This window comes from Styela clava, chromosome 5 (assembly GCF_964204865.1).
Source record: "Styela clava chromosome 5, kaStyClav1.hap1.2, whole genome shotgun sequence".
NCBI classification, from domain to species: Eukaryota; Metazoa; Chordata; class Ascidiacea; order Stolidobranchia; family Styelidae; genus Styela; species Styela clava.
Genome location: NC_135254.1, coordinates 19750308 through 19763413, shown reverse-complemented (window position 1 = coordinate 19763413; position 13106 = coordinate 19750308). Strand labels below are relative to the sequence as shown.

Genomic DNA, 13106 nt, shown 5'->3' with positions numbered 1-13106 from the left:
CATATACTATCCACGGATTGACTTCAATATTTCAGCACCGGGTTGCAAGTCGGCCGTAATGTATGTGACGCTCTTGGCGGACTATTTACACCGATTTACATCCTATGAATATTAGATGGTAAAACCGCCATGGAAATACCTTTCATATACATGGTTTTTTATTGATGGTCACACGACAAAAGGAAATGAAAGCGTAAAACATTCATAGCTTGAGTGATACGCGGCGGTGTTCACAATTCGTCGCTTGAAACATAAATTAATACAACTACACGAGATATAAATATATCAACAAATCTTAAAATTTGTTTTCCGATATCGTGTTTAATAGATTACATTTATGCATCTTCTTTACAAAGTTCACACGGTTGGCAGTTGGCAAATTTTCGATAAAAACCATCTTAAATGATTCATATCTGAGTGACCATTATAGCCCACGTACGAATTCAATATCAGATTTCAAGCAATTTTATGTTGTAACTCGAAGTTTTGTCAGAAATTTAATAATGTGTGGGTAGCGATTTGCGGCATTTTATGAATGTAAACGGAGAACGGAAAGTGATAAATTGTTGTAGGAAAATTCGATAATTGAGTACCTGCGAATGACCTCGCGTTTAACCTTATTGGCGCGGTACCAGTAAGACGCCTAAGTGCCTTGCGTGGTTAGGATAGTAAATTTCCTTTTTATTACCAGAAATAAAAAACTATTATTTGTATTTTTTTTCCAAAAAGCAAAACTTCAAATTTCTAACCGGAATTCTGGGTGCGGTCAGGGGTCATAGACAAAGTACTTTTAATCATGGAGTGTAATAATTGTATATAAATTTGAATACGAATGCAATTTATAAGAAGAAAAACGCTCTTTCATGTCAACAATAGTTGTAATATATTTGATCCGTGGAACTGGTGATATACAATGTAAATCTAATTTTTAGAAGAAATTTATAACAGGATTTTTTTTTATCACTGCCTAATATTCCTTACCAATAATTCGTTGCGTGATGTAACACTAATTACGTAGATAACCTTATTAGAAAATACTATGACGTCATTAAACTTATATATACTGTAGTTCTAATGAGAAATTTTCAAACACTTTGATCAGCGCAACAAATAAGCAGTAACGTTTTGCATTTACCTTCACTTTTTTATTGCATTTCGAATAAATTGAATCATCGACTAAAAGAAAAAAGAGCGTATCTCGAGGGTATTGAAAAGGCAGGCTCCGCGTCGACAGTCATGCGTTTGGTTGGTGGTGCCGTGGTTGCACGACGTGACTTGAAACTAACCGTTGAGAGAATTTTGTAATATATTATATTTGATTCTATAATACAGAAGAAATACTCGCAAGATAAACTTAGCTCAGTTACGCTGAGGCGAGCGGCGATTCGAGATGCAAAGCTGTATGTGGTTGGTTATTTGTTGATCATAGCAGCATACTTTTTTTACAACGTGAGGTATTGGACGATAAACACGAAAAAAAAAGTTGTAAAGCATTACATAAAATATCGAGCAGGGAATTTGCAAATTAACAACGTCGGATGAACACCAATATACCGATACTATAATAACGTTTTCATTTAGTTGTGAATTTTATTCGAGAAGGAATATCTACTTTCGCTGATTCTATAATTTCATGGAATATTGCGTATCTATCTTGTTATTCCTCCTACCTGAAGTTATATTAGTGTCAATTATTTACAGACAAACGGAAGGTAAGGTATATATTTCGCTGCAATGTAATAATAATTCAATTAATTTGATTTAAGGACTCATACGATGAAAATATTTGAACCCTTAACTCGCTTGTTTTAATACATATATATACTCGTATATATAGTTAAACGTAAACACCTATAACGTTGATGCCTATTAATTTAAGAATTGAGCTTAAAATTTCAAGGTCAAAGTTCGATAAATATTTGTTACGCAGACTACATTGTGTGACACCGTCAGATTCCGAATATTTATCTATAAATTCCCTTTATTACAAATCATCGACTACATTGTGTGACACCGTCAGATTCCGAATATTTATCTATAAATTCCCTTTATTACAAATCATCAAATTAAGAATTACTTTCATTTTTAAATAGATTATTTACAAATCTAAAAATACTTGCATATTATAAATTAACAATGTCGACTCAAAGAATATGGCTTCAAATTTTGGTTGGACTGTTCATCTTATACACCACTGGAAACTGTAGTTCAGGTAAGAAGGCTTAGATTTGAGTAGAATTACTTGAACAAATTCTGACGCATTGAACAAGTACGTGTACAAATAGCTTTCGAGTTATATTCGTTGTAAACATCTTCGTGTATTGTGATCGAAACGGATTAAGAGTTCATCTTGAGAACCTTTAGTCGTGGAAATTGGAAAATATATCATTTTTAGCGACATGTCGAGCGGTTTGGTTTAATGACAGCATGTTTAATGAACGTTAATTATCACATGGATTACGTTTGGTAATGTACCGAAACTGTGTTACACCTTTGAAATCTAATTTATATCTATTTATTTGGTTTGTGACATGGCAGCGGTCGTGTTTACAAGTTCTGTACTATTATTTTTAACGGTAGTATAATTATTCTGCAACACCATATTCGTCATTGTATTAGACTTCTAGATAATTGTGCCGTATATCCCGGGATTTAAAACGTATTGTTGACGATTGCTTCTCCAATGCCGAATAATTAAATTCAAATTTAAATTTCACCTATTACTGCATTCGTTTGTAATGTTACACTTCCTATCAGCAACTGTTTTTGAAGTACCAATTAATTGATATCAATCATAACTAATTGTTCATGTAATCTCCATATGTTCAATAATTATATTTTATGTGTTTATTAACTGTTACAGTTTGGTAACAAGCATTCTGCAACCGGTACTTATCGCTTAGAATGAAATAATTATGAAAAAATTGTCTACCTATCTCACTCTACACGAAATGATAATAATAAATATTGACGATATCAATATAAATTTACAAATGATTTTCTCATGAAAATATTCAGACGATCTTGCTATTTTCAACTTCATTAAATTTTAAAATATTATTTTTGCTTCAAGTGTTTTTATATTTATAAGTCGAACATTTAAATTTCCAGGTGTTTCAAAATTTCACAAAAGCTTCAAGCACAAGTTTCCATTATTCAGAAAGTTTAAATTAGTGGTTATTACCGAGGCTAATCCGACACCGGATCCGACACCACTCACTACACATCGTCAACCAAGAAATGTTTGGGGAACACTTGGAATATTACATAAACCCACCGCAGCCGCAGCAAATTCGACTAATTCTACTTCCAAATCCCAGTGGGGTACTGAATTGGTTAGACCGCCGATTTCTGCCGAAGACAACGAAGATGATAGGAACACGAAGACGACAACCGCCGAGCCTGTTACCACGGCATCAGAAACTGCGAAACCTGTGGTGTCTACTAAATTATCCAAGCGTTGTAATCTCGCCTGTCAAAGAAATAAATCCACAAAGAAGTACGCGTATACGTGCCTAGCATTCAAGAAAATAAGTAAGTTTATTTACAGCAGTTGTTTATACTGAATTGGTTTTGTAAAAAATTTTATAGACTTTACGAACGCTTTGAAATTGGTTCGAGAAAAGCTTGTATACCAAAATATTTGGTCCACTAATTCCTCCACGCGCAAGCTGCCAATTGACCCCGAACCTTTAAGCTGGAAGCGGTAGATGAAGAGCCTAATTAAAATACTTTATGGGTTTTCAAATCTCATTAACAAATATTTTTCTAAAGCCTTTTATTTATCAAGGCAACCGCAAAGTCAATGATTTTTGCAGCTTGCAACCTGCACGTTTCATATAAATTACCCTTTACTTAGGTAGGTACAATTAGGAACTGTTTGCAACGAGTATTGTCTTGTGACAATCAAAGTAGGCACACCACCTTGCGTATAGTGTAGGTATACTAAATACGTCTTGTTCTATAGCAACTTCTTGTTACGTTGAACTTTAAAAAACGAGTAAAACTAACTAAATAACTTACTTTTCAGATCAATACAATCTTTGTTATTTCTGTCGTTATCGAAGAAGAGTATGCCAAGAAGGTGTTATTGTTGGTATGTTCAACTGAGTCAAACAAAAAATACATTCATGTATAAACACCAAAAGGTGAAACGACGCAGGCCGATGTTCGCCTGCAACAGAAAACCAAATATGCGATGAAAGACTCCTTCAACTCGAATGAAATTCTATCGATTCAATCACGGCTTATATTTTTTTGAAAAATTGTTGGGAACCGTTCAACGAATCTGCAACCTACTCAGTTTTAGTAAATGGAACGTTCGTTATATTTATACCTTTTCAAATTTATGAATGAAAGTAACGATGTTGATTTTCATTTTGACTTGGTATCTGGTTTTGCTATAAACCGGCCAATTTGATTCAATAATATTTGTCAAGTTCACAAACGATATATTATCTATTTTTTGTTTTCCAATTGTATTGAATAAAATTTATAATATTGTCGGATTTATCTCATTACTACACATTTGCCATGAACCACGTTGAAATTAATATCCACATTTTTAATATATTTTTGTGCTAATTTTAAACAAAATCAGAAAGCAATTGTTAATGAAGTATTTGTATTATTTGCATTGAGTTAGGACTCCTAAAAAATCAAATATTCAAAATACATTTACTTTTTTTCTTGGAAGTTATTTAAAATATTAATATGTCATGCAATTAATCATATGAATTATAATGATTTCTCAATGCATTGGAATGATACGCATTTTAAACTTATTCCGAATATATCCCATCTTCACCGATATTATATACGGCATCTATAAAATAGTGGACCATGCAAGGTTTGAGCTTCTAGGCTTCCGGAAAATCATGATTTCTGATTTATCGTAGTCATAAATATCGCCTATTGCCAGCTTTTTGGTTAGCAATGTATTAGTATAATGCAGAGTATTAAAAATCACATTGATTAATTAATAAAATGAAATGTAGTTTTTAAGCTATAATCATTTTTTGCAATTGTTCCAATTTTTATTGTTTTTATTTAAAGTTGATTTTCGTTTTATAATTCAATAAAATTTTACAAAAACACTAATTGCTCTGTTTACTATTTTGCAAATAGTTTATAGCGCTGTTTAAGATACCTCGGCTATGAGATATGACAACAATAGGACAGAGGGAACACACCACTTTTTCCGCGTGGAAAATTTTGTTTCGATTGGTCGTCATTACTTTTTCTCTGTGTGGATTTATGCATTCAGTTCGCAGGTTTCTTAGGTCAGTATTTATCAGTTTATACCCTGAGTGAAGAATAAATGCAAAAAGTAGCTTCCTAAAGCATTTTTGTGTCTTAGTTAGTCGAATATAAAACCACCATGTTGCATTTTGGGGATTAAATTTCACTTTATTTTCTAATCCAATTACGGCATACCGCATACATATGCTGTTAAAAGAAAAAAGAACTTCAAGTTTAGAAAGAAAAATGTTTAATAAAACAGATTCGCGGCAAAAAAATATAAAAATACGTTTCTTCGTTTCACTTTCAAAAAAACGTTAACGTTTAAAACGTTACAAATGATTGATAATATTCTCAAATTATTTCATAAAAATATCAAGTTACTGACATTGGGAATTGATAAAAATCTAACAGTGCTGTTTTCGAATATTCAAATATTTTGCAACATATCATAAAAGTCTTTTTGTCCGCTACAAAAACATGATTCTATTGTTTTATCGACATCACAAATGCCCATTTACCCGCATTGTTCACTCTCAAATTATTGAGTTGTATATGAATACAGAAAACACTGATTTTATCGCTAGAATTTATTTATTTTGGTATACAACACAATCCTCCCCCTTACTCATTATCATGGTTTATATGGTATTCTTGTTCATATTCAAGACACTAACTTGTTTCATTAATCAAGAATGGACCATGCATAGGTAACCATTCGATGATGTTATTTATTCTTGGCCTTACTCCACCCTGCAATAAGTGATTATTGTTGATCCAATATCAAGCTTGCCTGGGGTCAATCAACGTAAATAGCGAAACCAGAATTGGAAGCTTTGAAGAACATCAGTAATTTAACTGTACAATAACAGTAATTATAGAAATAGATAAAAGTATGCAATAATCTTATCTAAATTTTGCTAATTTATCAATGTAAGTCTATTCAATCAAAATATCACCTTTCAATAACATACCATACTTAGCTAAGAGAACCTATTTAGTGTAATATGTTTTATAGAAAAAACAACTAAATGAATGTATAAAATAAATTATTTTTACGCGTTTTGTAGTAGTGCGTAAAAAATTGGCGAACAAAAACAGGCTTTGAGTAAATGTCGATTATTCTCCGTGTGCGTTTTTGTTTAATGTTGAATAGAATGCATTCAAAGTACTCATCTAATATAGTATTATTCATCAATAGATTTATTGTGTGAGTGTCAATCGAATGAAAAGGAACATTTGTGGATAAATCCGGACAAAATAGACAGATTTCCGATTTAAGAACCTTATTTAAAATTTAAATCACAAGTTTTTAGAAATTAAACGTCCTATCCTTTCAAATTTAGTAGGATTTACATAATATACTAATAAATATTCATTTTTATGTTGGAAATAATCGTGAGCATATTTTGTTGACATCTGTATCCGGTATGTTACTGGAAGCGTAAAAGCGTGAACACGCATCATTTGTCACTCCTGTACGCTGACGTAAATACGCAACTATATCAAAGGTCCTTCTTAGTATGCAACCTTTATCTATATTTAATTTTTGATCTGTTGAAACACGGAATCGTTTATTTTAAGATATTTTACTCTTTATATGTAATTAATTGTCACGTATTTTGATATATCCGTTATAAAGAAGCAAATAAAACAAAAGAAAAGGTTGTTGTCATACCTGGTGTTGAAATAAGATGGATATATTGTAAAAAAAAACTATATGAAAATAAAATTACTGCAGTTTCTCAGTAGTTCGATATTCTTTTTTTTGAGAGAAGTCCAGTTCCTGCGTATGCTAAAAAGAGAAGTGTAAAATAGCTACCATGTTGTGACAACTACTTTGCAACATTAGTAATATTACATCTTTATCAGCGTACTGTATACGTGCCAGTACTACGCCGAATTTTCATTTTTGGAGTGATAATTAAAACTTCTGTACACACTTTTTAATTCATTAATTTGAAAATTTGCCATGAAAAATTTAAAAAGGCATTTTTCTATTTATTATTTTATTTTAATATAGTTAATAAATCGCTTACGTGTTAAACGTGACTCAGAAAAAAATCTAGCCAAGCTCGAAATCGATCACGCTTAAAACGATGATAATTACAACTTGGCCAATGTTACTTTCGCTAGTCTAGACTTTACATTGACAAACTTTCGATTGTTATTGTTTCATAATCACTATTAACAAGAATTGTCTCGTCTATGTTACACAAACATATTAATAATATTTTATTAGTGCTTTGGCTTTGATAATGTTTACGTACGTATGTCTAGGTGGGCGTTGTAGCTTTTTATTGATTTATGCTTTATGACAAGTTGCAACATTTGTAATTAAGTAGGCGAGCAGAATGAATTATACCTGACTTTGCCGAGTAAAAATACTCCAATTTCGGACTTCTACTTTGAGCCCACCCTGTTTACTCCGGTAACAGTATGATTATAGAATCACTCTGAAAATACGAATAAAACTTTATATCGCTCTCGTTAATATTAATATGTAGAATGTGTCGAATGGCAATATACATTTTATTTGGTTCGTTATTAAGAGTTCTTCATGGTTAACAGACAAGCTAATTTGATAGAGCTCGATTCCTGCATGGCTTTCAGTCGAATGTCTGCGAATCACATTCGTACCCGTTGCGACACTGCGTCCGAATCTATACTTTATGGTAAAATGGAAGGTAATGTGTAAAACTATATACTGCATTTCATATATAATTATTATGCATTATGTTGCAATATCAATATTGCATAATTTTGCAATTGCAAAATAGCACATGGTATATCAGATAAAGAAAAATTACAAAGATTGCTATATAAATCAATATTGGAGTGAATTCAAAAGTTAAATATCGTGATAAAAAATAATCACAGAATAAAGGAATCCCATTGGTGCTGCCAAGAATGAACAATCAACAGAATGCTATTTCTATAGTCGACTTATTCGAAGTATTCAGAAGAATCACTTTTTGATTCTAAATCGGACTAGAATCTAAAAACATTAAATTCAATTTCATCCCAAACAAGAAAATCATTTATTTAAAAGTCTAATGCGGACAATTCATGGCAATATCATTACATTTATACTATAATCCAATACATATCTAATTATTTCATGACCTCTTGTTGACATTACCTGAATTTGATTTTGCAATATTGATATTCCTCATATGAATGACATCTCATCATCGTTCATAGTCCATCGTGTGACGCCACAACGCATTGCGTTTTCATGTCCGTTATTATTAAATTGATTTTTGTGGAATTTAGGTAACAGTCATGTGAAAAGTATTGCGTATCCAATTCATTTCACGAAGTTGGACTCTGACAAAATGAGCCAAAGTTTATCCAGATATCCGGTATTAGATATACCCATTTCGGCATGCCGGATCCTGGAAGGCACACAAAACAATTTACTTCAGTCCCCACATTTGTTAAAATTACTGGATTGAAGTATAGTCTAATTTTCTTCCCCTAATTTACATAGTTCCATTGGGACTTGGGACACGTGATCTCCTTACTTTTCAGTTCTAAAAATGGTATCTGATGAATGAATTTGTCAAATATTCATTATCAACTATCAAAAAATATATTCTAATCCATCAATATTGTTATAAAATTGCACTTGTTTTCTTTTTTATTTATTCACTTATATATTGTGAATTTAAAAATAGGACAAGTCCATATAAAATCAATATATCATCGTAGGTAGGGCTACGAGATATTAGAATATTTTGTAATAGTGAAATTTTGCAACTTTTAAACATGAAATATCGTCTCGCAGAATCTTGGCTATAATTTGCATAACCGATCATATTCAACTGCATGAACTTTTCTATAAAATATCATTGTACAATACAAATTATCTTGTGGTTTGTATATTTTGTCAAGAATATGTATAGCAACACCGACTGATTAATAAGCGATAACCAGTCTCAAATATCATCAATTTATACAAAATAGAATGTGAGACTATGTATAAAGTGTAAGGTCAAAATTTAATTTTTCAATAGTAATATTGGCCAAAGACCCATTTTTAGTTTTTTATTCTCCGCCTTGTTATTACGAAAAAATAAGAGCTGTAGCTTAGCTGTATCTTAGCACTAAATCTGCTGGAAAGACAGACGGAAAAATGTGATGAAATAATATGTTCCATTGTTTCCTATGAAAAATGGGTTTTCAGGAAATAAAATGAAAAACAGCAAAATATTGGGTGAATATCGATCTCCATGGGCTCAGTGAAATTCGAAAAAGGAAACTAAAAGAAAAAGCCCTCTAGCAAATTCAGCCATCTTAAAGTAATGAAGATTTGAAATAGATTGATTCCTTAATTGAGGAGAAAAGCAATTTTTCAGCAAAACCGCATCAAATAAAACAGCAACAAGAACAAAAACAACAATAATTTAACAAAACGATCCCTATGCACAAATTTTGTTTAAAATAAATGGTTCTTCAGTGAGTAAATCATTAGAGCATTTCCACCTTTTTAACAGCGTAAAAATTCAATATCAATCTTGTTGTCGGTCGAAGTTCTTCGATATCAATCAAAGTAGCAATCATAAAATCTAAATCACAGTTTCAATTTTTTACAAAGATTTTTACAGGTAAACGTTTTAGGGGTGCTGATTTCACACGATTTGAAATGAATTTTCATAAATCCAAATTCACAGTCAATTTTTGAGATTGATATGAAAACACCGCTCTTTTTATTATTATTAAAGCATGGGCTATAGTCGTATGCTCATCGTTGTGCTGTTACTAGTACTGAAAAATCAGCCAATTTCATATTTCCAGATAAAATCACGTGGTATCAATTGTGGTAACGCTGGCCCACAAAATGCTTTTTAACTGTCATATTATTCATAATTTCAGATCCAAATATATATCACGACTCTTGTGTAATTCTATAGAACTTGTTTTGTTAAGATGATTATCGTCTTATTTGCACTAGGACAAATTGCTCCACCTTGAAAAGGCAAAAGGACGAAGGCATTTTAGGATTGCAATATATGTCGCTCCAGGTTGTCTGCGCGGTTTTCCTTCATATTTTTTGGTAAAATCACAGTCTATAATTTACAGTCTTTGTTAGTGATTATGTGTTCCCAATACTTTCCGCTTTCACACATTATTTTTGTTAAACTTTTTTTTGCGTTTTACCAGTGTTTCAGTTGGACGTTTGCTTTGAAACGTTAATCCAGGCAAGATCACGGAGGTATCGATAACGCGCAGTTTCAAAATTTCAAATTTCTGATTCACTTTGCATTACCGAATTTATTGCTTTCATTATGACAAGGGGTTGTGAATTCAGTCAGCACATTTACGGAGGTTGAGATTCGGATTTCCTACTACAGCCATATACAGCGACTGGTCGTAAACATCAAAAAACATCTATGAATAACAGATTTATAACTCGTTAAACAGGGTCGCATGTTACATAAATTTCGGTTAATAAACTTTTATGACATGTTGTTGGTGTGAGGCGATATAGATAACAGTTCTCCAACGAAGAGATTATATATACGTTGTCGGTGTAGTACACAATATTACTTTTCACGTTTAGGTATTGTTATTGTCTCAACTGACACGCCTATCCACCAGATATATAAAATATGATCACACATTTTCACTTTATCGCTGTATTAGGTTACAGATGTCAATGTTTTAGGCGCTTATTACCTCCTTTGTGGCGAAATTTAACCCCCATTTAATACCACTAAAATTTTATATGATATGGGATAAAAAAGTTATTGTGGTACCGTTGAGAAAAGGGAAAGTTCTTCGAAGTTAGGCATATCTATGAATCCACAGCAATAAAATAAGTCATCCCCACCGAAAAGAGACCCCATCAATTTGAAACGAATTATTAATAAATATCATCAGTAAATAAGCTTGCAAGCCAGTGTTGAAATACAACATTTTTGGAAACAGGAATTGAAGTTGCCGATTGTTTATCACTGAAAATTGGAAAACAAACAAATTTTAGGTCGAAAGCAAATTACGTATTGCTTTGTTCTGACCCAATATGTCAATAATATGACTGATTATGAGACATGAAACAAATTATTTTGTCTGGATCGTGGAGTTGTCCGACTACATTTCCGACAGGCACTTCGAAATTGATACTTCCACGTCTAGTCATTATACTTCATATATAGTATATTTTTTGGAATGGCGATGGTCAATTATGAAAGTGAAAAATGTAGAAAAAAGGTCTATCAGACTACATAGGTCATTGTCCTAGAGTTAGACAATGTTATTTGTCAATAGTGTTTCATAACTTTGATTGATACCACGTATCCTATTCTCATCATATATCATGTAAATCGTCTGCCGTTCCTATAATCTCGGTTAAATCTTTTCTTCTTGGTAACAGTGTTAGTATGTTGTGAAGGATTTGAATTCAATTAATTCTCCACTTATCTCAATAAAACTTGTTTTTCAGCAGCTCATTAGATGTTGAAATTGTTTCATAGCAAAATACACAAATGACATTAGAATAGAGTTTAGTATTTAGCACAAAATTGGCAATGCATGACATCAAAACACCAAATTTTTATACAACATTGCTATTTTCTACAACGGATAACAAAAGTTAATTTATTCATTTGTTTACTCTCTTATTCCCCTGAGCAAAGAGCGAGTTCGAGATTGCCCTTTTGAGCTCGTTCTGATTCCCCTATTACAACTATGCGATGACTAAGTTAATCTCAAAAGAATTTATTGTCATACATGACTATTAAAATGTTATCCTTGTGGGTGGAATATGAAAAATAAAGAAACATAAATTTATTGTGGTTATGTTTGCATATAAGATAAAGACATTTCTGACATTTTATCGCAGGTTTAAAATACAGACCTTTTCCGCAGTGCTGATGGGCTATAAATCACAAGATTATACGTGACCAATTCTGGCGAAAAATATGCAAATTAATACATTGCATCGTGATCATTGTTAATGTCAAATTTATTCCAGACTTGTATATTTGTGTGTATAGTGAATGTCCTAAACTTAAAATGGAGTTTCGAAATTCGCGAAGAGGACAAATTACCTTTTTATATACATTTCTATAAAAATATTGAATTATTAGATTTTTTTGGAATTTCACGTGAACTTCCGTTTCTGCCAATTTCGAATACGTCAGCAGGAACTTTCGCTATGCAAAAATATTTACTAGTGCAAAAAGGATTTAATTTTAATGTCCTGGTCTCTCTACCATGACCTATGCTGAATTGTTGTTGTTGTTTTTGTTTGAGTTGTTGTTATTGAAAAATCGATTTTCTTAGCAACTCATAGACTAATTCGTTTTACATTTTCCGTACTCGAAGACAATAAGCAGTCTTTATGAAACTATTACTTTCTTATTTTTTTTCAAGTCCTACCAGGTTCGATATTTCATTTCGAATTCACTGAGTTTTATAATTCACTTATTCTCGTGATATTCAATACAATTCACATAACATTTGACTAAAATTTTGCAAATATTTAGAGCAGTTATGAACATTCACTGCAAACAAAATTGCTTAAGATTAAGTGCACGAATCCTTTGAAAACTTTCATAAATGGAACTATATTTATATAGCGTTATTTTAATATAAATGGATATTCTATTTTTAACTGAATTCAGCAAGAACGAAACTTAAACGACAATTTTCTAATTGATACTACAGGGATCCTTAATCGTATTCAAACTTGCCAATCACGAATCGCAAATGATGCGACCATATATAGCAAATTGCATATTTATAAACAAGTTTTCCTGGCTCTAAGATGTCAAGCATGATTTTTTTTAGGTTTGATATCGTGAAAAATGCAAAATAAATTAATCTATATTTGTATAATTTATGTGTATGTCATCCTG

General features: G+C 31.7%; 1 protein-coding gene across 1 annotated transcript; it reads left to right on the top strand.

The window, feature by feature from the left end:
- The first annotated feature begins 1270 nt into the window (after nucleotides 1-1270).
- Nucleotides 1271-5094, top strand: LOC120344500 (uncharacterized). The gene is made up of 4 exons (XM_039413747.2): nucleotides 1271-1712; nucleotides 2094-2212; nucleotides 3112-3534; nucleotides 4031-5094. Exons 2-4 carry the CDS (start codon nucleotides 2137-2139, stop codon nucleotides 4108-4110), a joined length of 579 nt encoding a protein of 192 aa, XP_039269681.1. The 5' UTR covers nucleotides 1271-1712; nucleotides 2094-2136; the 3' UTR covers nucleotides 4111-5094.
- Nucleotides 5095-13106: the final 8012 nt, after the last annotated feature.